The 27,983-nt window shown below is 41.9% G+C and overlaps 5 protein-coding genes and 1 long non-coding RNA gene across 7 annotated transcripts; 4 read left to right on the top strand and 2 right to left on the bottom strand.

Moving 5' to 3' along the window:
• Positions 1-12: 12 nt before the first annotated feature.
• On the top strand, positions 13-2,990 carry LOC129595893 (WD repeat-containing protein 54-like). 2 transcript variants are annotated; one of them, XM_055493027.1, is made up of 6 exons: positions 13-204; positions 454-712; positions 771-833; positions 1,420-1,748; positions 2,308-2,545; positions 2,673-2,990. In XM_055493027.1, exons 1-6 carry the CDS (start codon positions 53-55, stop codon positions 2,802-2,804), a joined length of 1,173 nt encoding a protein of 390 aa, XP_055349002.1. In that variant the 5' UTR covers positions 13-52; the 3' UTR covers positions 2,805-2,990. The 2 variants fall into 2 exon arrangements, with proteins under 2 accessions (XP_055349002.1, XP_055349003.1); XM_055493028.1 differs by lacking the exon at positions 13-204 and having other exon boundaries at positions 397-712.
• Positions 2,991-3,202: 212 nt separating this feature from the next.
• On the bottom strand, positions 3,203-9,848 carry LOC129595862 (atrial natriuretic peptide receptor 1-like). The gene is made up of 19 exons (XM_055492993.1): positions 9,201-9,848; positions 8,302-8,499; positions 8,149-8,193; positions 7,954-8,073; positions 7,738-7,881; positions 7,497-7,674; positions 7,261-7,385; positions 7,106-7,194; positions 6,880-7,036; positions 6,182-6,711; positions 5,715-6,099; positions 5,477-5,651; positions 5,258-5,413; positions 4,992-5,184; positions 4,899-4,925; positions 4,685-4,832; positions 3,584-3,632; positions 3,470-3,519; positions 3,203-3,400 (listed from the first exon to the last, which is right to left on the bottom strand). The coding sequence occupies exons 1-19, from the start codon at positions 9,529-9,531 to the stop codon at positions 3,252-3,254; spliced, it is 3,249 nt and encodes a 1,082-aa protein (XP_055348968.1). The 5' UTR covers positions 9,532-9,848; the 3' UTR covers positions 3,203-3,251.
• A 2,124-nt stretch (positions 9,849-11,972) lies between these two features.
• On the bottom strand, positions 11,973-13,585 carry LOC129595879 (uncharacterized). The gene is made up of 3 exons (XM_055493011.1): positions 13,559-13,585; positions 13,301-13,475; positions 11,973-13,225 (listed from the first exon to the last, which is right to left on the bottom strand). Exons 2-3 carry the CDS (start codon positions 13,398-13,400, stop codon positions 12,132-12,134), a joined length of 1,194 nt encoding a protein of 397 aa, XP_055348986.1. The 5' UTR covers positions 13,401-13,475; positions 13,559-13,585; the 3' UTR covers positions 11,973-12,131.
• Positions 13,586-16,485: 2,900 nt separating this feature from the next.
• On the top strand, positions 16,486-18,393 carry LOC129595900 (uncharacterized). The gene is made up of 3 exons (XR_008691370.1): positions 16,486-16,706; positions 16,793-16,881; positions 17,245-18,393. It is a non-coding gene; the product is annotated as an uncharacterized LOC129595900 (long non-coding RNA).
• Positions 18,394-19,157: 764 nt separating this feature from the next.
• On the top strand, positions 19,158-20,715 carry LOC129595872 (uncharacterized). The gene is made up of 2 exons (XM_055493003.1): positions 19,158-19,376; positions 19,477-20,715. Exons 1-2 carry the CDS (start codon positions 19,211-19,213, stop codon positions 20,553-20,555), a joined length of 1,245 nt encoding a protein of 414 aa, XP_055348978.1. The 5' UTR covers positions 19,158-19,210; the 3' UTR covers positions 20,556-20,715.
• A 5,435-nt stretch (positions 20,716-26,150) lies between these two features.
• On the top strand, positions 26,151-27,753 carry LOC129595873 (uncharacterized). The gene is made up of 2 exons (XM_055493004.1): positions 26,151-26,351; positions 26,425-27,753. Exons 1-2 carry the CDS (start codon positions 26,243-26,245, stop codon positions 27,507-27,509), a joined length of 1,194 nt encoding a protein of 397 aa, XP_055348979.1. The 5' UTR covers positions 26,151-26,242; the 3' UTR covers positions 27,510-27,753.
• Positions 27,754-27,983: the final 230 nt, after the last annotated feature.

Genomic DNA, 27,983 nt, shown 5'->3' with positions numbered 1-27,983 from the left:
GAACCCTAAAATTTGACCCTAAAAATGAGAAAGTCGCACGCAACTGTCTGCAATGCTGTATTTATTGTCGATACAGATGCACAATTGCATAATCGTATTTTACAAATGTATATTATCGTTATATACGTATCCCTCGTATATACGTATCCGATCCGCTCGTCCCATCGGAGCTTCCAGATCAGAACATAATTCTACGAAATTCAGGTACACGTACGAGTATTTGTAAACTTGGACCTACTCATACCTATCATACGAAGCATGTGTAAACCACAGGAAGAGCGGGATGCCGGCTGGCGGGTGCATATGAATGTCGGGGGTTCTATTGATTTTCCTTACCTGTCTATAAAGTTGTATAAACATGTCTGAGAACAGCATCACATCAGTACAGTTTATGGTTAGCGCTAATAGTTCTGTTACAACAGATCTTTTTAGAGTCGATTTATAATTTTGCAGTGATTTTTTCCGAAGCATTTCCACCATGCCAACTTTTAATTACAAAGAGACCATCTTTCTACCCTACAGTGTATCACTGCTGCAGAACAATCTGAGCGTTATCAATACTGATGATAAGCAGTTCGAGTACGCCTTGGTGCATAAGTTCGGTGTTGTCACGGGGAATCAGGAATCATCGGCGGATGTGCTAAAGAAGCCCTGGTCGACCTCCACCGCCGTCCCCACGGGAGCGCTTGTGCTCAGCATCGTCATTTTTCAGGTGAAAGAAATTATTGTACATTATGAACTTCGGGGATTTATTCTATGGTTTTTTGCAGATAAAGATTTTTCCTTATAACGGTAAAACCGTGTTAATTGCCCTATCCACGCACGGACCATATGTAAGCCATTCGACAATAAATGCGTTTACCGTAATTATCGAATTTGAAGCCCCCCCCCCCAAAATACAAGCCCCCCCCGTAATTAGAGCCCACCCCTAAGGTCGTTTGAAAGTTATAAGCCCCCCCCCGAAATAGAGGCCCATGGGCTTAATTAAATACCGTAACTTTGGTAACTTTGTTGCATTTGTATAGATATACCACCCAGTTCCAAAATCTAACTAGATGCGACCTTGGGTTAAAACATTTTTGTTTAATTTGTACGTAACTTTTACATGAACTTAAATGTACATATAAGTTGTAAGCGACAGAGTTAATCGCACTTAAAATTATTATGTTGTTTTTATTGTTCTCTGTTCTTGTTTTTTATTATTTTTTGTATTTTTATTATGTTTTGGATGATTAGTTGCAAAAGAAGCCCATTTCTTTCATCTCCGATTTCCAAGGATGGGAATACTTTATCAGTTAGCACTTTCACAAAAAAGCGAGCAAAGCAAATTTTGGACGTTATTTCTAAAATAATAATCATGGTACAAGCATAATATGTACTCGTACAATTGTTCATCATGTGGATGCGAGTACATTCCAGATTGCGTTCGGGGAAGAACTGGAACCGATACCCAGTTTCACCATCGAGGAAATCCGTCCTAACACAGAATGGTCTATGTATATTTCGGTGGGGATTTTGGGTGAGGATGTGATCTGCATGGGCAACTGTCACGGACAAATCCAGATCCTGCAGATACAGGCCGCCAACAAGGAGAATATTGTGCCGCTGAATGTACTGCAGACCACCAGTCGCAGTAAAATCCTGTTGCTGCGGACTGATCCTGTCGGGCTGGTGGCGGTAGATTCGCTGGGAAAGCTGTGGAGCTGGACCGTTGAGAAGGAACCGGCACTGAAAGGCGTTCCTGTTGGGTACGGCAATATTTTTAAATAAAAGTACTAAAGAAGAGATTAAAAAAGCTCTATATAATTGCTAAATCTGGGAAACTAAAAACTTTATAAAAAAGTGAGTTTATTTAGCCTAGCGGTAGTTAGAGGAAATGTTGCAGCTGTTTTGGGAACAATGAGTGCACGACCTAAGATCGCAAATGATTCTAACGATTTTGGGTGTTTCTTTTTTTTAATGTTTAAAATTTTAGTGAGTGCTTGAACTAACCATAAGTCCATAAGTGATAATAAGAATAAGGGTAATAAAAATTGGGTGTTAAAATAAAGTAATAAAAACGCGCTGCTGTTGTTAAACACGCTGTTAAATGCTGTTATACACTATCGTAACCTTTGTACTTATATACGTAAAAGAAAATTTTGTAGGATAACCGTACTATAATTTTTTAATGAAGTAACGGATACTGCTTTTTGCTCGTTTCTTATATCAGGAAACGTTTGCAGTATATACCAGCATATACAGTGCAGTCACTATGCATTCAATGTCCGGATAGAAAACCTTCCATTAATTTTATTGATTGCACAGGTTAACGGCGTTGACGAACTGTATGGAGTTAACGGAGGCATTCATCGTGCTGGGCTTCTCCAACGGTTCACTGCGCTTATTCTTCCGCGAGTCCGGATGTTTGTACTGTGAAGCGTATGCCCATGCATCCGCCATTACCGCTATGACATTCTGCCCGAAATCCTCGGTTCTGCTGTCGGTGGGCGAGGATTCCTATGTGCGCGTCTGGCAGCTACACGAAGAACTGGACAATTCAAAGGTCAATAGCACGCCGCTTTAGCTTGGTTTAAGTTGGTCTAACAATTATCCAAAATGTATTGTAACTGTGCAGTTGGCTAAACAGTATACGTATCTTGAAGCTGACGATATTTTTTTATTGCTTGCAGTTCCAGCATGTTCAGAATACGGTGGTGGAAGATATGCGCCTTTGTGGAGTGCAGTTTCTAAACGTTGATGGAAGCCACTTCGGTGTAGTGGGATACGATCGCAACGAATTAGTCATTTTTTCCGCAACATAAAATTCCTCCGATTAAAATTATCTGGTTTTCTTTTGCGCTTCTAACTGCCAATATTTTCGATACGTTATGATTTTGATAAGCGTTAAATTTTTTTACAGTATGAAGACATCGATTATTTGTATTTACAACTGAAAATCAAGAACGCTTTCTGGTCAGTAAGAAATGGCAGACTATTATGGCAACAAAATGTCATCAACGTAGTGTATGGCGGAATGTATCGTTGACCTAATTTTTTGAAAATTCCTTATTAGATGAATACCGTAACGAAATAAGGAAGGTTACTGGCAGCAGTTAAATTTAACATGTTTTATTTGTTTAGCCAGCAAATGCGCTGTAAACCATCTTCAAAATTGTTATTTTTGTTACTTATTATCTGTTTTTACATCGGTAGTGGAAGTTATTTATGGCAAAATCCGCATAGGTCACAGCATACGATACAGCAAGACTTCAAAAAATGGTGTTCTCGTTAAGCAGCCAGAATGTTCTGATACTTTTTTCATCGTTGATTTGGACCGCTTCTTCTCGCGATTCCAAGGCAAAACTGGCTACCGGCAACAGCAGATCCTTGCATGATTCGCTAATCTGTATCTTCATGGCTGCAAATTTAACCGTAGTAATTCACTGACACCACACGGTTTAATATAGTTTCACAATCTGGAGCTGACCTTTAGACGTGGCTTCCATTTTATTAGTTATCCGAATGGTCTCTCCGAATCTGCAAACCGTTAGTAATTTAAAGGCAACCGAAGATGGATGCGACAATCTCTGCGAGAACATACAGACAATATCGTGGCATGACAAGGCCAACCACTCCCGCTGCACAAGGTCCTGAAAATAAAAAGGAGCGATACAGTTTGTTTTTGAGTTGATCACGTACTTCGATAACTTGCATAATTAAGACGCACTATTTAAGCGAATGTATAAATATCGGATTATTAAGCTTAATGTTAATACAAGGACTAATCCGAGCACCATAACGAAGCGTAACATGTACAAGCGTAAATGGCAAGCGTAAATGGTAAACAAGCAAAATATGTAAATCAGGCAAAATTTGTGTAAGTGCGGTAATGTGCTGTAAGTACATACCATACCTATTGGCTAGTGCTAATCTGTATTCTATTAGGCTACCACCGCAACATCGACTGACATAAGGACTGTGTCATAAATACTTCTTCTGGTAGATACTTATGTTGATTTACTGTTAACAAATTGCCTTACTTTAGCGCTTGGTAAATTCATCTGATCTGATTGCAGTTATTCTGTAGTGCGTGTACTATGACTTAATTCGATGAATTCATGAGGTAACGAATTAGCGGGAGATTCAACGCAGTAATAATCTTCGCGGCAGTGCGACGATCCTTGAGGCCTTCAAAAAGCCCACCTGACGTTGAAGAGGAATAATTAAGGACTGCACCACTGTAGATTAACGTGCAGCCCATTTGATTTTTGCGTGCGTTGCACTTATGGAACAATTATATTAAACAGCTTACATAAACAGCTTGTATTAATGTGTGTTTGCCATCTGACCACGGGCTACTTACGGCTGCTAGGAATTCAAGAAAAAAAATTAAAAAAGGGTTGATCATCTTGCGTACCTTCGGCAAGAGCTTCCTCCTGTTCTTTTGTAAAATTTTGCTGCCAGTACACTTGACCACCGCCTATTTCGATAATTTATAGGTTTTCGCTTTCGTTCAGAGCGAAACGCTGACATGAAAATCAGCTGCTCAGCCTGCTCATTCACTTTAAGGTGCGGGCGTGCAACCCTATATCACTAGACGGTGTCTTACGATTATGATTGTAACAATTTACGTACTCGTACTCATCGGTACGCACCTTTCGCAGAATGGTTGTGTTAAGTACGTACTTTTATCGTACGGTACCTGTATGAACACCAAGCCGTAACTGCAGCGGCTGCTCTGGGCGGTGAGCAATTTTAAAGACTTTGATTTTATTCAGTAACATCAGCGACAGTCGGCAAACTTCCGTCGCATGGCGGTTACCGTTACGAATCGGCACTCCAGATGCTACCTGCCATCATGCGGTACCATGACTGTAACTGTATAAACGGGAAGAAATGAATCGAATCCTGTTTACCACGTAGCAGTCGCCAATAGTTTCCACCTAAAAGCGACAAATTCGAACATGTTCACTATTCCGTGGGAAGAGCAACCGCGAGCGCGCGCGTACTTTGTGGGTATCGAACAACTGAATACAGTTATCAAACACGGTGAAGAGATCGTTGAGGAGGTTGACAATTTCCGTTGGTGTGCTTTCGGACGATAACGCCGTAAAGGACACAATGTCGTTGTACTGTACGGTTACACTATCAAACGTTTCCGGTGCAACGTGCTGGCCGCGTATTAACTGATCCGCAACGCTCCTGTAATAAGGGCAAGATACTACTCGCGCCTTATAGTAAAACTTAGAGATTAGATTGCCTCATGATAACGTACCGTGGCAGAATGTCGTACAGAAGTTTCTCGCTCTTCTGCATTTCGGCAACAACCTGCAGACTCTTCTCTTCAACGATGTTCTCTAAATCTTTGGTGTAGTGCTCGGTCTTCTCGATTAATTTATCCACTAAGGAACCAGAACCGGATAATGCCTCTCTGAAGCCAATCACCAATGGTGTTTAACCCAAATATCGGCTGAATGTTGGGTGACCTTTGTACCTTCCGATCGTCAACAGTGAGCGTCGGACTTGAGCTAATCGCGGCCGCTCCATGGGATCTTGTGACCAGCACTGCTTGACTAAGATCATCATTTCCGGCGACATTTTACTGGCATCCAGCCTCGGCCGGAAAAGTCCGAGAGCGGTTTTTCTTTTCTGAAGTTTGGCAAGAATCACTACAACGATAAACCTTTACCGGAAAACCGCACGTGAGGTTTTTAATCGAAATGAAATTTTACTTGATGCTGGCATGGCTTTCGTACTGAACGGTGGTTGTTCCATGGCTACTTCGCACATAATAATGGCCAGTGAATAAACATCGCCTTCTTGTGTTCCCTCACCGAAGGTGGCGTGGTGAGGCAACAGTTCCGGCGCCGTCCACAAGAGAGATTCGCAGAAACGCTCATCGTGTTCATCGGGCACGGTGCGCACAAAGAACGACGGCAGACCATAGTCGGCCAGTTTGCAGGTAAAATGTGAATCGACATAGCAGCAGCACGATGTCAACCGACCATGACATTTTATCGTACTTTTCTGGATCATCATCAGGCCTTCGACGACGTCGCGAATTAAGGAAGTCTTGAATATGTCATCCATTTGAAAATCGGAATAACACACTAGTTCCTGGAAAATACCATTTTTCAACGTGACCTTTAGTGAAAACTACAAAATCAGGCAACAGTTTATCGACAAAAATATTACTAACACGAAGACTTCCGCGGGAGCAAAAATCATATAAGATTGTGGCGCGTTCAGGTCCTAGACAGAATTCCCGCATCGGGAGCAAATTCTCATGCAGCAGTTTACGAACATCTTTGACTTCTTTCAAGATCGAGCGGGAAATCGGCAGCTGTACCACTTCGCACACCCGGACAACGACTTGCGCGCCACGAAACTTAGCAGTAATAGTCCGTTTGGATAAATACCCAATGTCGCCAGCTAATGCATCTAAATCCAGGGCAAAATTGGTGTTATTGGAGTCGGGGCGCGCATGATCACCCAGGTTGTTGATGTAAGCGTACACCGATAAGGAATGTCGGCGGTGGCTGCCGCGAGTGTTTAAGCGTTTGTTCAGCTGCAGAAATTGCGGGTCGCTAATGTCTTGCCAGGAAGCCAAAAGGTCAAGCTGGTTTAGTTCGCGGTTACGCTGATGGATGCGCCGCAGGGTGATCAAGCTGACCAGAGCAATAAGGAGGAGGCTGGCTGTTACACCGAGACCGATTCCCATATTCTGCACTACAACAGTGTTGACGAAAAGTGTTTACTATTTGTATATTTATGAGCAAGTTGCTTTTGGAATACAATATAACCTCATCATGAAAGCACAGTAATTCTCAAATATTTGTTATCGGGAATTATTCGTAAGAATTATTGTATTTTTTTAAAAAATTAAATGTAACGTACGTCGCCGGTTGCATTTTGGATCGTTGCCCAAATATCCACACGGCGGCTCATTCAGCGGAGGCGTATTACTTGGATTGCCCCATAAAAATGGACTGACTTGATCGAAAGTATAATTTTGTATCCAGATATCTTTGTATCCATAGAATTCGGCTGCGAGCTGTAAACAACTTAACTTACATTTCAATTACAGAAAGCAGGTTTACATTGACCTTTGGATGCGACGCACATAGAACATCCCATCCGCTGTCATGTCGTACATTGCGTGGTCGTCGTTACGGTCGCCCAGCGGGTTAATGTACACAATTCCCGTTGCGCCTAGATTGAGAAAAGCCGATAATCACGTAAACTTATTATAGCGAATAAGCCCTCTGTGTTTCTTACCAGGAAAGGTGCGATTCCAGAACTTTTGCGATAGTTTAAGTAAATACCTCTTCTCCCAATATGGCTTGTCTTCGTCTATCATTTCTCTGACGGAGAGAGCGTAGAGAAGAATGGAGTCATAGAAACTAGCGGAATAATGTGTGCCGAAAATCAAACGAATTAAGAAACCCGATTTTTAAGGCCCGTATATATGTTATATACAGAATACCTAAACGTACGTATTAATACCGGGGCACTATTTTAAATACAAGTTTTGCAGAAATAGGATATAATTCAGTAACACTTTTCGTCCATTAGCCACATTCTCCACATGTTCAACAAATTCCTTATATCGTGGCTCATTCCTTGTATCCCGCAGCGTCAGCACCAGCAACGACTGGTAAGCGGCAAGTGCCAAAGCATTCTGATTATCATCTGTAAACAAATACTCCAGAAAACTAATGAACAAACTAACTTTGCATGTATTTAATTGTTTACTTTGTTTCCAGCCGTTATTAGCAAGAACATCACTCTGGAATAAATCCAGCGTCAGGAAGACATAATCTCCATCGGTTTGTCCCAACCGCTGCGCGGCAAGCAGGAACTTCCGCAACAACAAACCATCCATTAATAAAACCACCACTGCATAAACCGGTCAATATTAAAGAACATCCACAGCATAAATCATCCATCTGCATTTCTGACAGTTATTACCGCGGGCATTATAACTGGCATTACGCAGCAACATCGCCATATTCCCATCCGTCAGTTTGGCCGCGGAAAAGGACATTTCAAAAGACCGGATCTGATGGTCACGAAGATTCGTCATTAAGCCTACAATATTGGACTTATAGATAAACAATAATTTACGCACGTGCCTCTTCTGAATAAAGGTGAATGTATACTCACTTCTCGCGTTGACACTGCGAGCATTGTTACCGGCGTCATAAATGACTGTAAAGAAAAAAAATACCGAAATATAGAGTGCTGGTGAGAATGTCTCCAGCTGTCGCCAATCGATCAGATCAGTAACGCTGTATGAGTATGTTTGACCGTGATTACCGGCCACATTGCTCCATGCATATTTTATGCACAAGCGTGTAAAAAAGATCCATTGTGTGTATGTATTGTAGGAGCAGCGTGTGATGTACGGGAATTTTGCTGTACTGTCCACCAGATCGCCGGCACCGGTGACACTGGGGACGAGGAAGTACGTCTGCAGCTCCAATGACGACATCATGTCGGCGGTACAAGCAGGTCCTACCACATAGTACAGGCGGTCAAATTACGGCGTTTCGATAAATGTTGTTTAGACACTGCATTGCTGACGTTATGTGTGTTTTTCTGTGCATAGGTACATATCACGCAAGGCAATATTTGCCGGGAAAGGATGCAATGGAAGCGCAGTGCGCGTAGGCCACTGCGGTTCCGGCCGGAAAATGTCGATTATCACTTAACAAAGGTTGACACGCAATTCTCCGAGTGTTGTATTTCGTGTCAAATTAACACGGGAAGTTTTTTCTGATAGGATTTCTGTAAATGCGCGCTACAAAAACCGGCAAGGCCAGTTATGTGTATTGACATAATGTCGTGCCATACCTTTTCCGATAATTAAATTAGCAACGAATAAATCTGTGTATCTTCTATAATTTCAAGCACCATGGAGTTAATTTTACATATTTAACAATACGAAAGAAATAAAGCACTACTGCAAAAGCAGTGATTTAATAATTCTCATCTCTTCTAACAGGTACGAGATACAAGTAGATCACAGTACAGGTATAACGTACAGGTAAGTATAAACAAATGCAATGCTATGTTTTGGTTTGTGGGTTTGTGTTGTAGGTCAATATCAAAATAAATCAGGCAGCCTATTTAAAACAAAATTAAATCAGTTAGAAACCTTCTTAAATGTCAGTGTGTGACATTTCTGCAGAAACGGTATTGCAGCGAATTCTTACCGATAATAACATCTACGGTCTGATTAATGGCCATGAATGTAGCGCCCACGGCACCGGATTCATTACACCCTCCAACGTACAGCGATAACACCGGCTGGAAGAGGACGTTATAATCATTCAGCGCCTTTTCATATGCCGCTTCCAGTGCCGGTGCTAATCCGGAATAATCATAAGGCAGATTAGTGCCGTTGGTTAAAATAATACCAGCTTTCAATATTGCCGGTGCATCTCCTGCCACACGCTCCTCACGTCTTTCCTTTGCTGCTCCGAAAATCCACAGAGAACAAAATATCACCGTACTTGCTGTTCTGAACTTCATGGCGTAAGGCATTTTTCCACAGTTTTTAAGCCAATCAAAAAAGTCTTAAAATGATCCAGAAGTCGTGATTGCGCCGTATATTGGTGTATGTTAATAAAATCGTTTTGGTGAATGCGTCCAGGCATGCGCACCGATACACGTATCCGGGATGGAAACATTACGACAGTGATGACACTTAATGCTTTGATAATGAAGTTGGCAGATATTCCGTTCGTGCGAGACAATCACGTTGAAACACCGGTTGCATTCGCATTAAAAGTAACAATGCCGTGAAAAACGTGTGTGCGATATGTTTAACTGTAAGGGCACTCTCGCAGTGTTCCACAAATTGCCTGTGTCATGGAGCGGTGGAAGATTGCACTGCGCCGGATATACTAACCGGCAAGGTGATAGGATACACGACGGGATGCTCGTTACGAACGTCCATAACCTTACACGGCTATCGATTGCACATTCTTTACGTGGTCACGTGGAGAATCTGTACACTGCACAGTCTGCACAACGTATACGTTGCATATTAGGTAGTAATATAACACCTTGTGAATTATTTTGCGATATTAATCGTAAATGCAGTGCTTTCGCGGTACGACTACTCATACGGTACACTTATTCACGAGCGGTACGTTTTGTTATGTTTGTATGCAAAATTTACCACGACGTTATTACTGTTCTCAAAAGTTTAACCTAAAGCAACCGCGAACTCGGTAATGTCTCAGTGTTCCGAGAGCCTAGAATAATGGAAAAAACAACGGATCGAACGTATTGTAATGTATCCGAGAGTAACGCGCAATTCCACTAACATTAAATTGAATTAGCCATAAAATACGGCAATGCAATCGGCTTTGCACTTTGCAGTATGCGGAATACAGCAAAAGAAATTCCAGGTAATTTCCAGTTTTTGCGTTTAGAGGTGGTCAACAGTGTTTATGCTGTATTCATCCACTACGTGTGCCTTGTGGCTTGCAGTGCCTTGTCCTGTTCATATCCAGCAAAGTTTTGAGCGCACTTCTCATTTAAATTTTTAGCAGCGTCCAGACAAAATGCTGACAGTTGATTTGTTGTAAATGAGTCATGTAATATAATTTGGAGTATCCATTGCTTACCACTATGGTGCATGGAAACACCATCCATCTAATCTTTATAATTATCTATTTTGCATCGATGCTGATCAGTTATAATCAGTGTACGTCATGGAATGCTTCAATGAACGATTCTAACGTCGCATCTCAAACCTCGATTATAAAGAGTACTGGCACCAAAGGTCATGATTTATCGTCCACTCTGCTTTATCCTGTGCCAGCGGATTCCAATCAACAAAATGACACTTGGTCTTCCGTACCAGATTTACGGATCCTCGTACCACCGATCGCCAGTGCATCACCGGCTCCAGTCCCTCCGATTCCGGTACCGTCCGGAGCCGTGGTTAGTGGTCAAGCGTCGTCCCTCATGCTGTACGAATATGGGTACGATATGCACCAAAACGAGTTGTTTTTATATCCGCCGTTCACGGGCATTGTGGGCTCTAAGCGATTCTTCGGCTACCGTAAAGGACCGGTTTACTTTTTTGGGATCTACCTGGATGTCCCGCCATGGTTTGGCTTTGGACTCTTCCGATCCGGAATAGGCGTCAATGTTGTGGCCGACTTGATAGCGGCCGTTGTGCAGACTGAAGGAAGGGGTGTCGCCAACAGCGGATTAAAGAATTTTTCGCCATCGCTCCTGTAGTTTTAAAACCGTACCCGAAAATAGCTATAGTTTTGCACCAGCTCCGGTCAGTGATTTATCTCTGGAAACGCATCGTCAAATATTGCGCCTTCAGCTTGCGGTATTTTGTTGAATTATGTGGTATGGCGTGCACTTGACTTTCAGAGTAACATTTTTGCTTGCGTTTTTGGATAGCAGTAAAATAAAATACGGATTTCGTTCATCAATGCTTTGTTTTTTTTAAAGAGCTTCGTATTTTGCTGGCTTGTAATTTGCTGATGAGAATCTTGACCATACTCTCACCGTAGCCGGAAATGGGCTGACATCCTGTCATTCCAGTTGAAGTTATTATCAGCCGATAAAACTGTTGTACGATGTCTGTACTCGGTACATATCACAATATATTCCTCCGTTATAGTTTGGTGTTGATAAGCTATGTAAGTTTGCATTTTTTCCGGCAGCATTACTGTGTACAATGCACAGTGTCTAACTTTACTCAAACGGTTCAACCTTAAGTTTGCTACGGTACAATGCATAATCTCGGCTTCAGTACTGTACCAGTAGACGCAGTTTAGCGCTACGGGCACTTAAAGGCCATCAATGCTATATCGCCACTCTTCAGGACTGTTACTAAAGTCTATGAAAAATTGTCGTTGCAAATCAAAGTTTAGAATTATATAAGGTGGGAAAAATCACAAGAGAGTGCCGTACAGATAGTGCACCAGGTATAAATGAGGAGAGGCGTTTAATTCAGAACCAGACACACCGTGCACACGTTGCTGCATTTATTTCCGGCTTTAGACAGCGCTAACAAAAACAATTATCGGCTAGTAATTTTTGACCAGTTTAATTTATGAGGTATTATGAGTTTCCCATATATGTAGTTTGATTTACTGTATGTGCCATCGTCAGCAAGCCATGTTGTAGCAAGAAGTATTGTAGGAAAACTGATTTCCGGCCTGAGTGTTTCTCCAGTCAAAAGGTTGAGCGCAGTTAACACTAAGAACCGGCGACCATTCATTTTTGATGACGAGCATACTGACGCTAAAACGGCCCAACTCTTCAGGTGTGAGTGCCGTCACATTAGCGGAACTCCCAGGAGCCCGAATGTCGCTCTCAGGCAGCTTAAAACTGCCTACCGTCATAAGTTCACCTTCTTTCATCGCCGCCGTCAAGTACGGTTTCTTTTTCAAAAAATTTCGGAACCAGGCGAATGAGCAGTCACAGTGCAGCCGGCGAGTGTGCTGGAACACGTGATCGGGTAAGCTACCCCGGGCGTAGCCGTGATCGTTCTCGGCGCGTGAATACATGTCATTAGCAATTTGGGCTTCCAGGGTGAGAATCTGCAGATTATTCAGATCGGTGAAGGTGTATGGCTCCATTTCGGCGATCGTAGTTGATGAGATAAACTGAATGACACGCACTTGCGGCATCCGCGAGAAGTCGGCCTTTCTGATTATCAAACCGTGACAATAAAAACCCAGCTGGAAACGTAAAACGTTTGGCAGCATTCCCATGGCGTGCACTTTCGCCGTGATGTTTTGTGATTCGCAGAAAAGAGCGGACAGCTGAATTACTTGGTTTCGCACCGGTTCGATGACGTCACTATGAATAGCCAGCCATCTCTCATCGGCTTTGTCGTAAAGGGCGATCGTCAGTGCTCGTGTTGGGCTAATTCCACTGATGGCTTTCGTTATTGCTGTCATATGCTCCCGCCCTTGACTAGGACAATTGAAATCAATGTAGGTCTTCTCAATGAAGTGTCCCCAAGGATGCGCTCGAATTTCACTATCGGATGCGTTGTAACAGTTGTCGAATTTGTAAGTTGAACCAAACATAACTTGGCTGCAGCTTGTCTCCTTAGCGAATCGAATACAAAACTCTGCTCTGGTGAGTCCATCCGTGCGGAACGGAAAGGTCACGGTGGGTTCACTGGGTTGTACTTGTTTTGTTTGGGTAGCCGCGGGCTCGCTACATTCGCTTTCAAAGTCATCGACCAAGCCTGCAAGCGCAAATTTGAACCGGAGCTTTATTTCATTTTGATCGGGAGTTTGAAATAAATTTTACAATTCCTTACATTCTGCTGCCGGAGGATTTTGCAGAGTCAGAATTATGATCATCGATAACAAGGTAAGGCGTGACTGCTTCCTGGGGACATAATACTTATCGGTGTGCATTTCGACTGATTATTTAATATTTGATCGTGTTATAGCGTACCTTCTTAATAAACGGTCCAAACTTGTCCACTATGTCTGTAATGTGAAAGCGCTTAATTGAAGAGTTATCACTCATCTGAAAGCGTTAATTTGGAAGATTTCATATCAAGATAACCTACCGGTACACATGCCACCATTCCAAGCGACAACGGTGATTGCATCAGTTTGCAGCGAGTCTATATTATGATATTATACTGCAATTTTTCCCAACTACGAGCAGATGAATTTGTCAGCAAGAAATTTCAGACTAACGAGTACTACTTTTACAAATACTAAAACACCTTCAGCGAATTTTTTATTGCTACCAGCACCAACTGCACTCACACCTCACAGCACTTACTCCGTTACTCGCCAGTATCTAAGCAATTTTTGAACGTACACTAAACGACTTCTACCAACAGTATTTCTTGCACTCACATATCGCATAACTATAGTGAATTATACGCATTTTATTATGGTAAAACGAAAAATAGCCAAGAGGAAATATAACAACGGTCAAGAATATTAACTTCGTGGTCCATTATTTATGTAGCTATGGCATGCCATCCCGTACCTGCTTGTAAGAAATTGATCTATTTTCCTGAAATTTCGTTTACATAAAAAAATGCGTTGAAACTTGAAATCTTTGCAAATGTAGCGGATGTAGCGGACACACAATGTAGCGGATTAATCTTTCCAGCAGTTCATTGTGGTGTTGAACTGCAAAATCAAATGCAAAACTAAAAATGCGTCCTATCACCAAATAACAGAAATTTGGCCGGTTTCGTTCCGGCCAAGATACCGTTGGGTTAAGTTGCTTACAAACGTGCATTTGACTCACCAGGGCAGCGTCACCGGCCCCCCTCTCAGAAAAATTTCATTTTTTGCAGGGTTGCAGAGTAACACTAGGGTATGCTTAAAAAAATAGTTTCATCTGCCATGGTCAGTAGGGCGTGGCCAAACAGAATTTAGAAGTTTAAAATTTGCTATGTTATAGCCTATGGCCAATGCATTGCTTCGTACTTTAAGCACATTTACGATTTGATACAAACCACTTCACGTGGTATCGTACGAGGCTTATGTGCGCTAAATGTTCTCGGCTTCCCGTTTCTGAAACGGGCTAGTAGATGACAGTTAATTATTTTTAAGTTTAGAGATGATCTGTAGGTCCTCATTACCTCGGTTTTCGTGCTAGCGGTATGTGATAAAAACTGATAGCGCGAATGGAAATGGAAGTATTTACACAATTACACCTGCTAATCTAGCTCTTACAAAATATTGTTAAGTACCACGTACAGGCCGCTTCAGAAACAAAACGGTTAACGGGGAATATTGGACACACATAGGCCTCGTACGATTGCGCATTCAAGTGGTTCGTATTAATTCGTAAATGTGCTTAAAGTACGAAGCAATGCATTGGCCATAGGCTATAACATACCAAGTTTGTAACTTCTAAATTCTGTTTGGCCACGCCCTGCTGACCATGGCAGATGAAATTATTTTTTTAAGCATACCCTAGTGTTACTCTGCAATCCTGCAAAAAATGAAGTTTTTCTGAGAGGGGGGCCTGTGACGCTAGCCTGGTCAGTTTACTGCAAAAATTACATTGGGTGCCGTAAATTGCTCATAGTCGACCTTCTGCTTTTCAATACACACTTACTGCAGTTTTAAGCTAAACAGTTCCTTCGAAACTGTTTCCGAAGACTGACACATTGCGTTTCGAAGCGTTAGAATCGTGATGGTGTACTATTGTACAGATAGGCGACGGAGTTTTTTCATGATATTTCACCGCCCTATGTGAAAAGTTGGCAACAAAATAGTTTAATAAAATTTCCTGCTATCGTGCTGCATATTAATGATAGTTCCACTATCCGCCGATAAAAAGTATTCTTTGTCGGGCAATTCTGGCGACTCCATACAGCGAAAAATACAAACTGACAGTTTATGCCAGACTCCAGCGCGCCACGCCACACTGCTTAAACACGCAACATGCATTTGGCTGGCTGGTGGCTTGGTGCACCTTGCCCGCCAGATATTTTAATGAGAACAATCGTGATTGCCTGGCGGAAAGTGGCTAGTAAACTGTTGGTGCCGGGTGCAGTAAGGAACAATTTATCTGGGGAGCGCATTCAGGCAATGTGCTGAACGTAGTGAAGAGGCACCCGTCGTAAACGGCTTCGCGCTCGCTGTTTCTTTACGTAGGAAATTATCGGACAAGCTTGTACATAAGTTGATCGTTACCAGCTTGATACAATTTTCTTTCCATACTTCTGTTGCAGCAAAGGCTCATAGTATGCTTATACAAGTTATACGAAATCTAATTTTGTCTCCTAAATGCAAAAACATTTGTTGCTCACTGTGGTTTGCTTTCTCCTTTGAAAGCTTTCCTTCTAAGTTTTTCGGAATCTTGTGTGTTATCGATTTGTGACGTTTTGGAAACATGATTACCTTGTACTGCACAAGAGTTTGGACAATCAGAAATGCTAAATTCTGATGGCTTCAACTGCGTGTATGAGGAGTAGACAGATGACATTTTACAAAATTACACGGCAGTCGATTTTGTGCTGTCTTCCTTTAGGACAAAAATCAGGAGCTGCAGCACTGCTGTACAGCGGTGGTATGTTACGGCAGCCAGCGCTGACATCAGCGATGTTGACTGCTATGCCGTGATTGTATTAAATACTTCCGTAACGGATAGAAATCAATCGCTGCATTGTCCTGAATCTGGAACCCTAGTTGAGTTGCGCTCCGGAAGAACTGGGCAAGGAGTTATTCGTACAGCGACCGTCAGCCCAGAATATCAGTATGGTATCCTTTTACCGAAAATCACAGACGCATCGTCCGGCTGAATATATGTAACGTAGCATGCCGCTAATTCGTGGCACTCAGGATCATGGTAATCTCATCTGCAGTGCGCTGTACTTGCAGGAAATTTAATCTTCCATTGTATACCCGGCAACTGTGCGGGAGAAAACTTAATAAGCCGTGTTCCGGTATGGGTTTCTGATTACAGTAAAATCTGCATTAGTTTTGTCGCAAACAGCGGCTTGCGCGGCGTTCCAGACAATCGGCACCAATTAGCAGCTGCATGCATATCGAGTTTATATAAGTCAGTCACACGCAGTAGGTGCGGCCTATGGGAGAACGAAAACTCAGGCACACTTTATTGAATCCGTGGATTTATTGTTGGACTGACGACTTTGACACAGTCCGCATTTCCATTATTAACAATTTAACCCCTTCGGAGATAACGATTTATTAGTTACTGCCGCCCGTGATTGAAATACGGTAAGAACTTTTGGAACTTATTTTGAATTCTCTTGGGCTGAAAGATCTTGTTTTTATGGTCTTATTGTTATTTCTTGTTGTTATAGTCTTCTCTAATAGAATACTGCGAAATGACCGAGGAAAAACCTACTTCCCCAAAGATCAGTGTGACACTGGCGGTTCTAATTCTATGCAGGTAAACGTTATCGAAATTCTGCCTTTGCCTCTCTGTGTGTGGCTGTGCCTTCTCGCTTCTCTCGCTAAAGTAACGTTAACTTTAAGAGATTTAATATACCAAGGAGCCTAGGAGGAGTAGTCGCTTTCGAAACAAAAAATATGTGATTGACAACCAAATGACGTTCGTATGCTTCTTCTTGAAGTTTGTTGAATTCCATGGCGTCAGCAGTTTTCTTATTTTTCCAACAAAAATCTATCCAAAGATTTTTTGGTTATTTTACGTTACAGTTTCTTTTTGTAATATAAAGTAAAGGTCGTATTTCTCCATATTGCTACAGTAATGCTGTTTGCTGTCAGAAAAAGATACCATTCCTGTTTTCAGCGTAAAGCTGTGGATAACTTATAAGCAGAAGACGCTGCTGGAACAACGCCTTGCTCTTAAGCTTGAATTATACGCACACTCTACGATCACGAACCAAACTTCCGAACCGGATAGTGGCTTCCAGAGCACGCCGGAGCCGCTGCAGCCAATTACCGATGAGCCAATGACCACACCGGTTCCTGTCAGCAATCGTCCACGCTTACTGGACCGAATCCGGAGCATTGCAGTTACACACGGCACACCGACAGATTCGTCCGTCCGCTGCTGCCCATGTGTTCAACAGGTTGACTGTGCTGGTAGCCGTCCTGGGGGTGAAAGCGATCGGGATGTGCATTAAGCAGTCTGCGATTGTCGCACTGATCATCCTGATTGCCTTGGCGGTGTTCAACTAGTATACCAGGATTATGACACTCAATCCCGGTTACTCGATCTGCTAGACTGCTACTCACATGCTTAATTAGTGAATAACGTATTGTATCAGTTAGTGACCCTTCCCGAATTACACGCCCACCCGAAACGAAGATTTCTTGCCGTACATTTATGACCTTTATGATCTCGTATAATTATACACTCATTATTTTTTAATAATCATACTCTGTACTTAATTTGTTTTTAAGTAAGGAAAAATACTGTCGATAAAAACGTTTTACTTCTTAGAATGGGAATGATTGAATACGAGCTATGCAAAACGCTCGTCCTTTAAGCGTGCGTAAGCAATAAAAACCCCCTCCTGAATAAAAGCCCTACCCGAAATAGAAAAATCATCCGAAATCCTTACCAAAAATAATAACGCTGGGTCAATAACTGATAAATACGTTATTTTACAACCTAGTACTTGTTCGAACAAAAATCAATGATCTTTAGCCGCTATTAAATTTCGCTACTCCTCCTATCAGTTTCCACTTTCAAAGACGGTAAAAATCTGCTGTTTGTTTTGGTCTTGTTTTCTTATAATATTATGCTGAATGAATGATACTGTTAAACGCCCGTTACCTGTATAAGTGTATACTGTATGTATGCCTAATGGTCATTCCTGCTCGCCTATTCGTTATACATGTATCTGTTCCTTCTACTTGCCTCCAGGCACTCGCATACAGCCATCTCACCGCATGCTGACCGATGGTTATTCCACAGCACTTCACTTTTCCTTTCTGCCAGTTGATGAATAAAGTTACAAAAGGGACAGACTGCCGGTCTGCTAAGCGTACGCCTACACATACATTTAGTAGCCACACGCTTCAGTACATCACAATATTATACAGATATACATCACAATATTCCATATAAGTAATAAGTACAGAATACATATAGACCCTGTAAATGCAGATTGTTGTACACATTTACGCCCCTTTTGTGCACCTTATTCACTTCGCAAAACTTTTATCTGTCACGAAATGTCTGCTTTTAAAGAACCGGCCTTGAAACGATTTTCTTACTGTTTGCGATTACCTGTTTTTAGCGAAAACGATAGTTGCATATTTTTTCTGTCAGTTGAAATATTTAGGCTCTCTTCTACCGGTATTTAGGTATTTTTATTGCGTGCAACAGTAGCAGTTTCTGTGGCTACTCACAATACGCGTACAGAAAAGAAGTACTGCGTAGTATGTAACGTACATATCTGAACGCATTTGTAAATACGTTAATAGCGAACAGAAAAAGTTTCAGAATAGTAAGTAATAAGGCTTTTAACCGGTAGCGTTTAACTGGTATGTCTTAAATTTATGACTGCGAATAAAAAACAGTGTAGCATTTTGTCCTAGATACTTTAGACGTGGGAACATAAAAATTTTGCCAGAGGTCAAGGGTCATACTTACCGTCTAATCGCCAATCAGAATTACTACGCATCCTGGCGTACAACAAATTCTCATTTTCTCACACGCCGACATGTGAGTGTGCCAACTCAAGTCGCTAAACGACTTCTGAAACACATTGTGCCGCACTTTCCAGGTTCTTGTGGTAAAACATATGCTGAATAAACTAGGAAAAATACGCTTGCTACTGGTAAAGTCTTGTTTAAGCGCCAAGCCTTTAAAAATGTTCCGCCATAGCTTTGGATATCGATTAAAGAACCAGCCATTCGTTATACTGTTACCCATATTCCTGGCGTCGGAAAGTTTGTTTCTAGCTGATTGTGAGACATGCTACATAAACCGACAGGAAAATTAATTACAGTTGAAGCGTAATCTGTATTTTGGTTAACTTTGGCGTTCTCACAGAATCACACTTCGCAGGTGTGATGGACGACTTGGAAACCGAATGCAGTGAGCCTGCCCGATCCCGAAGTGAAGCGCCACTGCCTGTTACTTCATTCCGCACGGATGGTCTTACACGAGCAGAATTTTGTCTGCGCTTCGCTAAAGAAACAAGCTGCAACCAAGTAATGTTCGGTTCCACATATGAATTCAGTAACTGCAACAACGCCACCGACAACGAGATACGAGCACATGCTTGGGGGCATTTTATTGATAAAACATATATCGATTTCAACTGTCCTTCAAAAGGTCGTGAGCATATGAAAGCAATAACCACCGCAATCAGTGGAATAAGTCAAAAGCGGGCACTAACGCTGGCACTTTACGACAGCACCGATAACAGGGCGACGGCACTTCATTACGAAGTCGTGGAACCGGTGCGCAGTCAGGTGATTCAACTGTCCGCACTTTACTGCAAAACACCAAATACAACAGCCAAAGTGTACGCGATGGGGATTATGCCCAACCTCCTATGCTTCCAGTTAGGCTGGTATTGTCATGGTTTGGTCATCAGAAAGATTGACTTTTCGCGAATGCCGCATGTGCGGGCCATTCAGTTCATCATCTCAACCACCATTGCGGAAATGGAACCATACACGTTCACCGACCTCAGTAACCTCCAGATCCTAACACTGGAAGATCAAATTGCTGGCGACCTGTATTCACGTGGAGAGAACGATCACGGTATGGCCAAGGGTTTCTTGCCAGATCATGTGTTCGAGCACATTCGTCGCTTACATTGTGACTGCTCGTTCAGCTGGCTCCGAAATTTCCTAAAGAAGAAACCGTACCTAATTATGGCAATGAAGAAAAGTCAGTTGATGAAGGTTGGGAGTTTCGAACTACCCGAGGACGACATTCGTGCCCCCGGAAGTTCCGCTAACGTGACATCACTCTCACGTCGTGAGCTGGATAATTTTCATATAACAATGGATATCATCCAAAATAAATGGTCGCCGGTGCTGAGTGTCAACTGTGCTCAAGCATTCAATTGGAAAAATACACAGGCTGGCAGTCAGTTCTCTTACAACACCTCTTGCTACAATTTGAATTGCTAACGTACCCCGTAGCTCAAGTGATCATGCTTGCTGTAAAATTAGCGCGAATTTGAAAAGCAGTTCTTCTGATTATTGCTTTTGTAATACAAAAATGCTTAGTGTTACAGTAATAACTGTCGTTCTGGGAATTATCTGGCGGTTGTTTGCATTAAAGACATAAAACTGCAGCTTGAAGTGATAGAACCGTTTCCGACCGATCGGCGATTTGTCTGACACGAAACAGGAAACTAAATTCACGGGACTTAAGAGGCGGTCATGGATCTTCAGTGCCACACATAACCTTAATGTCCCTGACCGCCTCTTAAGCCTCATTGTTGCTTAATGCAAAGAAATAGGAAGACAATTCAGCTTCTTCGCATCTTTTTATTCTTCCAAATGAATTTCCGGAAAATTCTGTTTAGAAAATACGCTGGTTTCTTCTTCGCTTTCATTCACTGTATCTCTCAGCAGAAAGATGTTGCGTGCACTAACGGTGTACTCGTTATCATACAGATCATTTAGTGATAGAATGCTTTTCCTCAGACAGTTCTTCGTGGAAAACTAATATTTTTGTTTATTTTTAAACCAGTGAAACCAGTTTAGCAACATAGCCTTTAGATATCCCTGAAGCCATTGAAGCAGCTGATAGGTATTAGGTACATTAACTTTAACCGGGAAATCAACAAATCAAATAAAAATTTATACACCGCGTGGACAATCTCTCGATTGTTTAGCGGCAGGTTCGGGATAAGAAAGAGGAATACTGGGATCTAAAATAATTTCGGATTCGTGTATATAAAAGGGATAATAATAGTAGGGAAAAAACTTTTGTGAGTGTATGAAAAACACGAGAGGTTGTGGGTGTTCCTTTACTTCAGTTGAGACCTTAAAAATTGCGCGTTTAGTCTGTAACTTTCCATAGGTTTACACAGTCATTTTGGCAGTAGTAATTTGTGTAGTAGTAATTTGTGTAGTTAAGAAAGTTGATTGCTTAATGGAGCGAACTATTATTTTTTGCACTGAGAGGCTTGGATGTGTAGTAACGGGTGGTTTGTACATGGGATGTAGGCTGGGACGTACATTAAAAGATTAAAAGGTTCTTTGAGAAAATGTTTGGTTTAATTGGTTTGTTGACTGGATTTTTTCAAATTTTTTGAGTTCGATGGGTATATTAAAAGTTGAGGAACGTTGTGTTGGAGTTATTATGGATTTGACGAAGTACATCCAGTGAGGAAAATGTTTTTGTTGGTTATTTTCTGGTGGCCGGTTCAGATTTTCGGAAGCGTACTGATTCAAGTTGTTGCGTTTTGTTTGGCTTTGGTCTTTTTAGGTTGAGTATAGTTTAGTAAGTTTTCTTTCATAGATAGTTTCTTTTAAGTATTGTTTTTTTAATAAAATAATGGAAACTGGTTGTGATCGCAAGAAATACATGCGTGAGTATGTGCGTGATTATAGAAAAAAACGGCAAAATGAACACTGATGGTAATTGTAGCAAGGAAGATGATGAAGTTGAGATGATGTTAGACATAAAAATGTAAAGTTAAAAAACAAAAATGTAAACTTAACAGGGTCAGCAAAACACAACAATTCAGGACAAAATCGTAAAGTACTGCTAAAGAAAAAATCCGGACAACCATTACACATTACCATACTCCGCAAATGTCGTTTAGCACCATTATAATATGCCTTTCTCGTGTAACCTTTCCAATTTTTGGATATAAAAACTTAGCAACACTTTTATTACCTAGTTCTTTCCCTTTACAGAAATTGTCATTTCTCTTTACAAAAATTGTCATTTTTAAGAACATACCTAACTAATCGTCCGTTCTACCTGATCGCGTTGATAATGGTTTAGAGCTCGAAAACGTATGAGCAATCTTTTTGAAACCTATTGTCTGCACTTAAAAGACGCAATTTAAAATATTTTTCAGGTGAAATACTATAAGGCCGATCATCAGTTAAACCACCATAACCAAACGGAAATAGAGTAGGACACGCTTTTTCTTCTAATCCAGTTTGTGATTTTAAGTCCCAGATTAAATTACAAATCGAAAAACACCTTATTAGAAATCAAAAGATCAAGCGCCTTATAGACAATATTAAAATCAACAGAATAAATGACTTTTCGACTACAATTATCAGAATCGTTTTTTTAGCCTGACATACAGCTAATAAACAATCTGTAGTCGGACGTGGTAGCAAACATTCGAAATTTTCACTAGGATCACTAGTTACATGAAAAATTGCCCTACACATTTTGTTAAGCTATTTTTCAAATGCAGTATTGTCAAAAAAGGCTGTACTAAACGCACTGCTTGGACTTCCATGTAACCAAGATTATTTAACCAGTTTTCTCTACCAATATCTAAACTATTCCGCCGTAAATCGTAAACACAAAAATTAAAATTTTTATGCTTATGTAGAGTCATACATCTTGCACATAGTCTAGCATCAGCTTTTAAATCCCAATGTAACATTCCTGAATTATCACCAATCAAATCAGATACAACTAAAATATTGCAACAATCGCACGGCACATAAACAACCATGACCTTTCTCCAATAATTTTTCCGAAACGTACCAGAAAACGCACCACCTTTAGTATTCCGATTACATTTTTGTTTTTAACTTTCACATTTTCATATCTACCACCATCACCACTTCCCACATTATCCTCCGTGCTACAATTACCATCAGTTTCTATTTTGCGTTTCTTTCTATAATCACGCATATACTCACGCATTTATTTCTTACGATCACAACTACCTTCCATTATTTTATTAAAAATAGAATTCTTAAACGAAAATAATGTATGAAAGAAGACTTACTAAACCATACTCAACCAAAAAAACTTACCAAAGCCAAACAAAAGACAGCAACCTGAATCAGTAAGTATCCACAAATCCACACCGGCCACCAAAAAATAACCAACAAGAAAAACATTTTACTCACTCCATATGCTTCGTCCGCTCCATAATAACTCCAACACACGATTCCTCAACTTCTTATATACCCACCGAACTCAAAAAATCCGGTCAACAAACCAGTTAAACTATACATTTTCTCGAACAACCTTTTAATGTACCTACCAACCTACTTCTCATATACAAACCACCTGTTCCTACACATCCAAGACTATCAGAGCAAAACATAATAGTCTGCTCCATTAAGCTAAAACTTTCTCGAAATTTCTTGAATTTTCCACAATAATCCGTCACCATCTACAACCCGCAACACACTCCACTTCCTGTAACACTTCATCAAACACTCAAATACGAACAACCAGAAAGTCAAATATATTTATACCATACTACAGTAAAACTCCCACTACCTTCGCCCTAATTCAATGTAGACCCTTTCTTCCTTACACTGGATTAGTACACCCTTTCTTCATTATCACTTTCGTCAAACATATCACCTTTAATATAATTCACTATATTATTAAATTCCTTATTCAGCACTTTATATTCCTACCCCTTATAATCTCCACATCTTAAGCCACGTTACCACGGCTTAAGCTGCAAGAAAAGCCGCGGACGAATCCCTACGCATAAATGCCTGAACGCCATTGTGAAGCGCAGCCTCGCATCGGCCGGCTTTGAAAGCGAACTAGAGCCACAAGGTATCTTCCTTACAGACAGCAAGCGCCCAGACGGCGTTACCTTGACACCATGGGAGAGAGGACGGATGTTGGCATGGGACGCAACGTGCGTCAATACAATGGCCATATCGCACATCGTCGCGACATCCGCACGAGCGGGAGCAGCAGCAGCACAGGCCGAGCAGGGCAAGATCGAGAAATATCGCGATATCGGCCAGGACTACCTATTCCGTGCTCTGGGCTTTGAGACGCTCGGACCACCCGGACCGGAAGCTGTCCGAACAATAACGGAATTCGGACAGAAAATACGTCAGCAAACCGGCGAAAAACGAGCCACGGAATATCTTCGCCAACGGATCAGTATCGAAATACAGCGAGGAAATGCTGCATCGATCATGGGGACGGCGCCGATGGGAGCGAATTTAGACCAAATTTTCTCTGTGATTAGGCCGCCGCTGTCGATTGATGCTTGATGAGTGATAGTTTCCGAAGCTTTTGTTAAAAGTGCTCGTGTTGTAATTTGTAATAGAAATTTAACAACATAATGATTCATTAATAAGGATATACGGTAGTACTACGGAGAACGAACACAAATTGTAGTAGTAATAATTTGTAGGCTGGTTATTTCGAGTTTCATCTGTGAATCTATGTACTAAAGACGATGCGTACGTTGAAAAAAAAAAAATCTCCACATTCAATGTGCTCCTGCAATGTACTCCTAGATTATGTAGGAGCGTATTGCAATGTGCTCCTACATATGTAGGAGCACATATATGTAGGAGCACATTGCAGGAGCATATTGGATTACGTTTGTTTGGATACTACAATTCCGTTTTCTCCTCCAAGAACCGATGCAAATGTGCTCCTACATAATGTACGAGTACATTGCAATGTGCTCCTACATAATGTAGGAGCACATAATGTAAACTAAAAAAGATGCCGAGCTAACAACGCCATCTACAACTTTCACGCAACGTTACTCGACTCATGTCACATGACTCATTTACATGGCTCATGTCACATGACTGTTTGGCCCCACCGCTTCCTTCAACCGGCCGGACCCTTCCGTACTCTACGGGCGCCAAAAATTACTTTTGTTTACGCACGGATATCGAAGACCAAAACCGAAACTACAGTTTCATATATGCTACGACTGATTCTAGTCGTATACCGCATATGAGAACCTGTCACGGTTCAATGAACCTGCCGCAAAATTAAACAATTAAATGTAATCATGCTCAAGCCGAAACTAAAAACATGCATAGGTTTACATGTATACGTCCACGATGCATATACGCTGTTCGTAAGTTTAATAGTTTAATAGTTTCATCTCGGTAGCAGGTAACCCATTAACCTGCTGTGTTTTGCATACACAGCATGGGAATTTAAACCTGACCGAACACAACACACGCTCATTATCAAACTCCGCTACAGAAGGCATATGATACAACACAGCTCAGAATTGCAAGCATTATTAGACCCATGCACTGGCACACTAGACAATGGCTAAGCATTGACATAAACGTGTATAAAGCACGCAGACTAAACGCTATAGACAACAAGATCCGTATCGTTCGGCCGTATCCGTAGTTGAATGAGGAATGGAGCGCAGGTGCTTTATCCTGATGCGACGAGCAAGTTGAACCATGGAGGATCCGTTTAAGCCCAGGCGTCGAAGAAACGTACACGCCACTCAGTACGGTCAGCGCTGATGCCGACTAACCACGTCGCACACAGCCTTGCGGGCCATACACTCGCAGCCTGAACTCAGAGTGGTCACCCATCCAAATCCAAACCGCGCTCGATGTAGACTATCTTTCAAAATCCGAAGATCCATGAAGTTAGTGCAAATAGTGAAATGCCTTGTTGGCACTTGGCGGCTTCTAGCTGGGAAATATCGACTTTGTCAAGAGCGATGCAATCACCTTCGTCGTTTGTGGTAGATACAGGTGGACCGGAGGCTATCTTGATATAGAATCTTCGCAGTAAACGCTTGCCTTTCATGATAAAACTTCAATCAAGCACGTTTAGTTTACAAATACAGTGGACCAGTGGAAGCGGCTTATTACGAAGGTATTGCTGGTCTCAGTAATACTAATCACTGAAGATGCACCATTATATTAACTATACCGTCTATACGTCAAAAATGCAGCCTCTACTAACATTGCTATCGATGGTTTTATTTCTGGCACTGCAAAATCCCTTGTTCGTACAATGTAAGGAATTTTAAAATTTATCTGAACATGCGATGAAATTCAGGCACGCTCTGGTTCACATTTCCGCTTGTAGGTTTAGTGGATGACTTGGAAAGCGAATGTAGCGAGCCCGCTGCTGCCCAAAACAAGCCGGTACCACCCACTGTGACGTTTCCGTTCCGCACGGATGGTCTTACCAGAGAAGAATTCTGCCTTCGCTTCGCCGAGAAAACCAGCTGCAATCAAGCTATGTTCGGTTCAACGTACAAATTCGACAACTGCAACAACGCAACCGACAGCGAAATTCGAGCGCATCCTTGGGGAGACTTCATTAAGAAGACCTACATTGATTTCAACTGTCCTAGTGAAAGTCGGGAGCACATGACGGCCATAACGAAAGCTATCAGTGGGATAAGCCCAACACGCGCACTAACGATCGCCCTTTACGACAACGCAGATGACCGATGGCTGGCTATTCATAATGACGTCATCGAACCGGTTCGAAACCAAGTTATTCAGCTGTCTGTCTTATTCTGCAAGACACCCAATATCACAGCCAAAGTGTATGCCATGGGACTGTTGCCCAACGTACTCCGTTTCCAGTTGGGTTGGTACTGCCATGGCCTGGTGGTAAGAAAAGTTGATTTCTCGCGGATGCCACAAGTGCGAGTGATTCAGTTTATCGTGTCAACTACCATTGCCGAAATGGAACCGTACACTTTTACCGATCTAAGCAACCTACAGATTTTAACACTGGAAGGCCAAATCGCTGGGGATTTGTATTCACGTGGAGAGAATGACCACGGGATAGCCAAGGGTTTCTTGCCAGATCACGCGTTCGAGCATATTCGTCGACTGCATTGTGACTGCTCGTTCGCTTGGTTCCGAAATTTCTTAAAGAAGAAACCGTACCTGACCGCTGCGATAGGGGAAGGTGAACTGATGACTGTTGGGAGCTTTAAACTTCCTGAGAGCGACATTCGGGATCCTGGAAGTTCCGCTAATGTGACGGCACTCACACGTCATGATCTAGAAAGCTCTAGCCTCCGATATCGCGTTATCGACACTAAGTGGTCGCCGGTACTTAGCGTCAATTGTGCTCAGGATTTCAACTGGCGAAACACCCAGGCCGGAATTCAGTTTTCCTACAACACCACTTGTTACAACATGGACTGCTAATGACACCACTCCCCGTACATCAGTCCGTTAGTCGACATGAGGATAGACTCTAAACGCTGTTCATGAGTTTAGCCTTTCTTTCGAAAAACATTATTTTCATTATACAGTACATGTTCCTGTGCTTTTATAGTCAGTTATGCAATTGGTTTTCCACTTTGCGACGGTCGTGGTTACGGTGCTGTTGTAGATTTTGTTAGAGAAGGACAATATTTCGCGAAACACGAAACAACGTTTCACGTAGGTATTTAACTGTTTTCAGCAGTTACACTTACACCATTAACTTAAATTGCGTACGATATTCCAGCACCGGGCGGTAGTCGTATACCGGTAGCAACTGGAAACACAACGTCGCAACATTGTGCACTCGGCGCGTGGCAATATCTGAGTTTAGTTAGAAAGGTCAAGGGTTAACCGAACTATCTAACCGGAAGATCACAATATTAACTTTTTCGACAAATGTCTCGGCCAGCTGCA

This window comes from Paramacrobiotus metropolitanus, unplaced genomic scaffold (genome assembly GCF_019649055.1).
Source record: "Paramacrobiotus metropolitanus isolate TYO unplaced genomic scaffold, Prichtersi_v1.0 Parri_scaffold0000083, whole genome shotgun sequence".
Classification (NCBI taxonomy): Eukaryota; Metazoa; Tardigrada; class Eutardigrada; order Parachela; family Macrobiotidae; genus Paramacrobiotus; species Paramacrobiotus metropolitanus.
The sequence above is the reverse complement of the archived record's forward strand: the minus strand, read 5'-3'. Positions and strand labels throughout refer to the sequence as shown.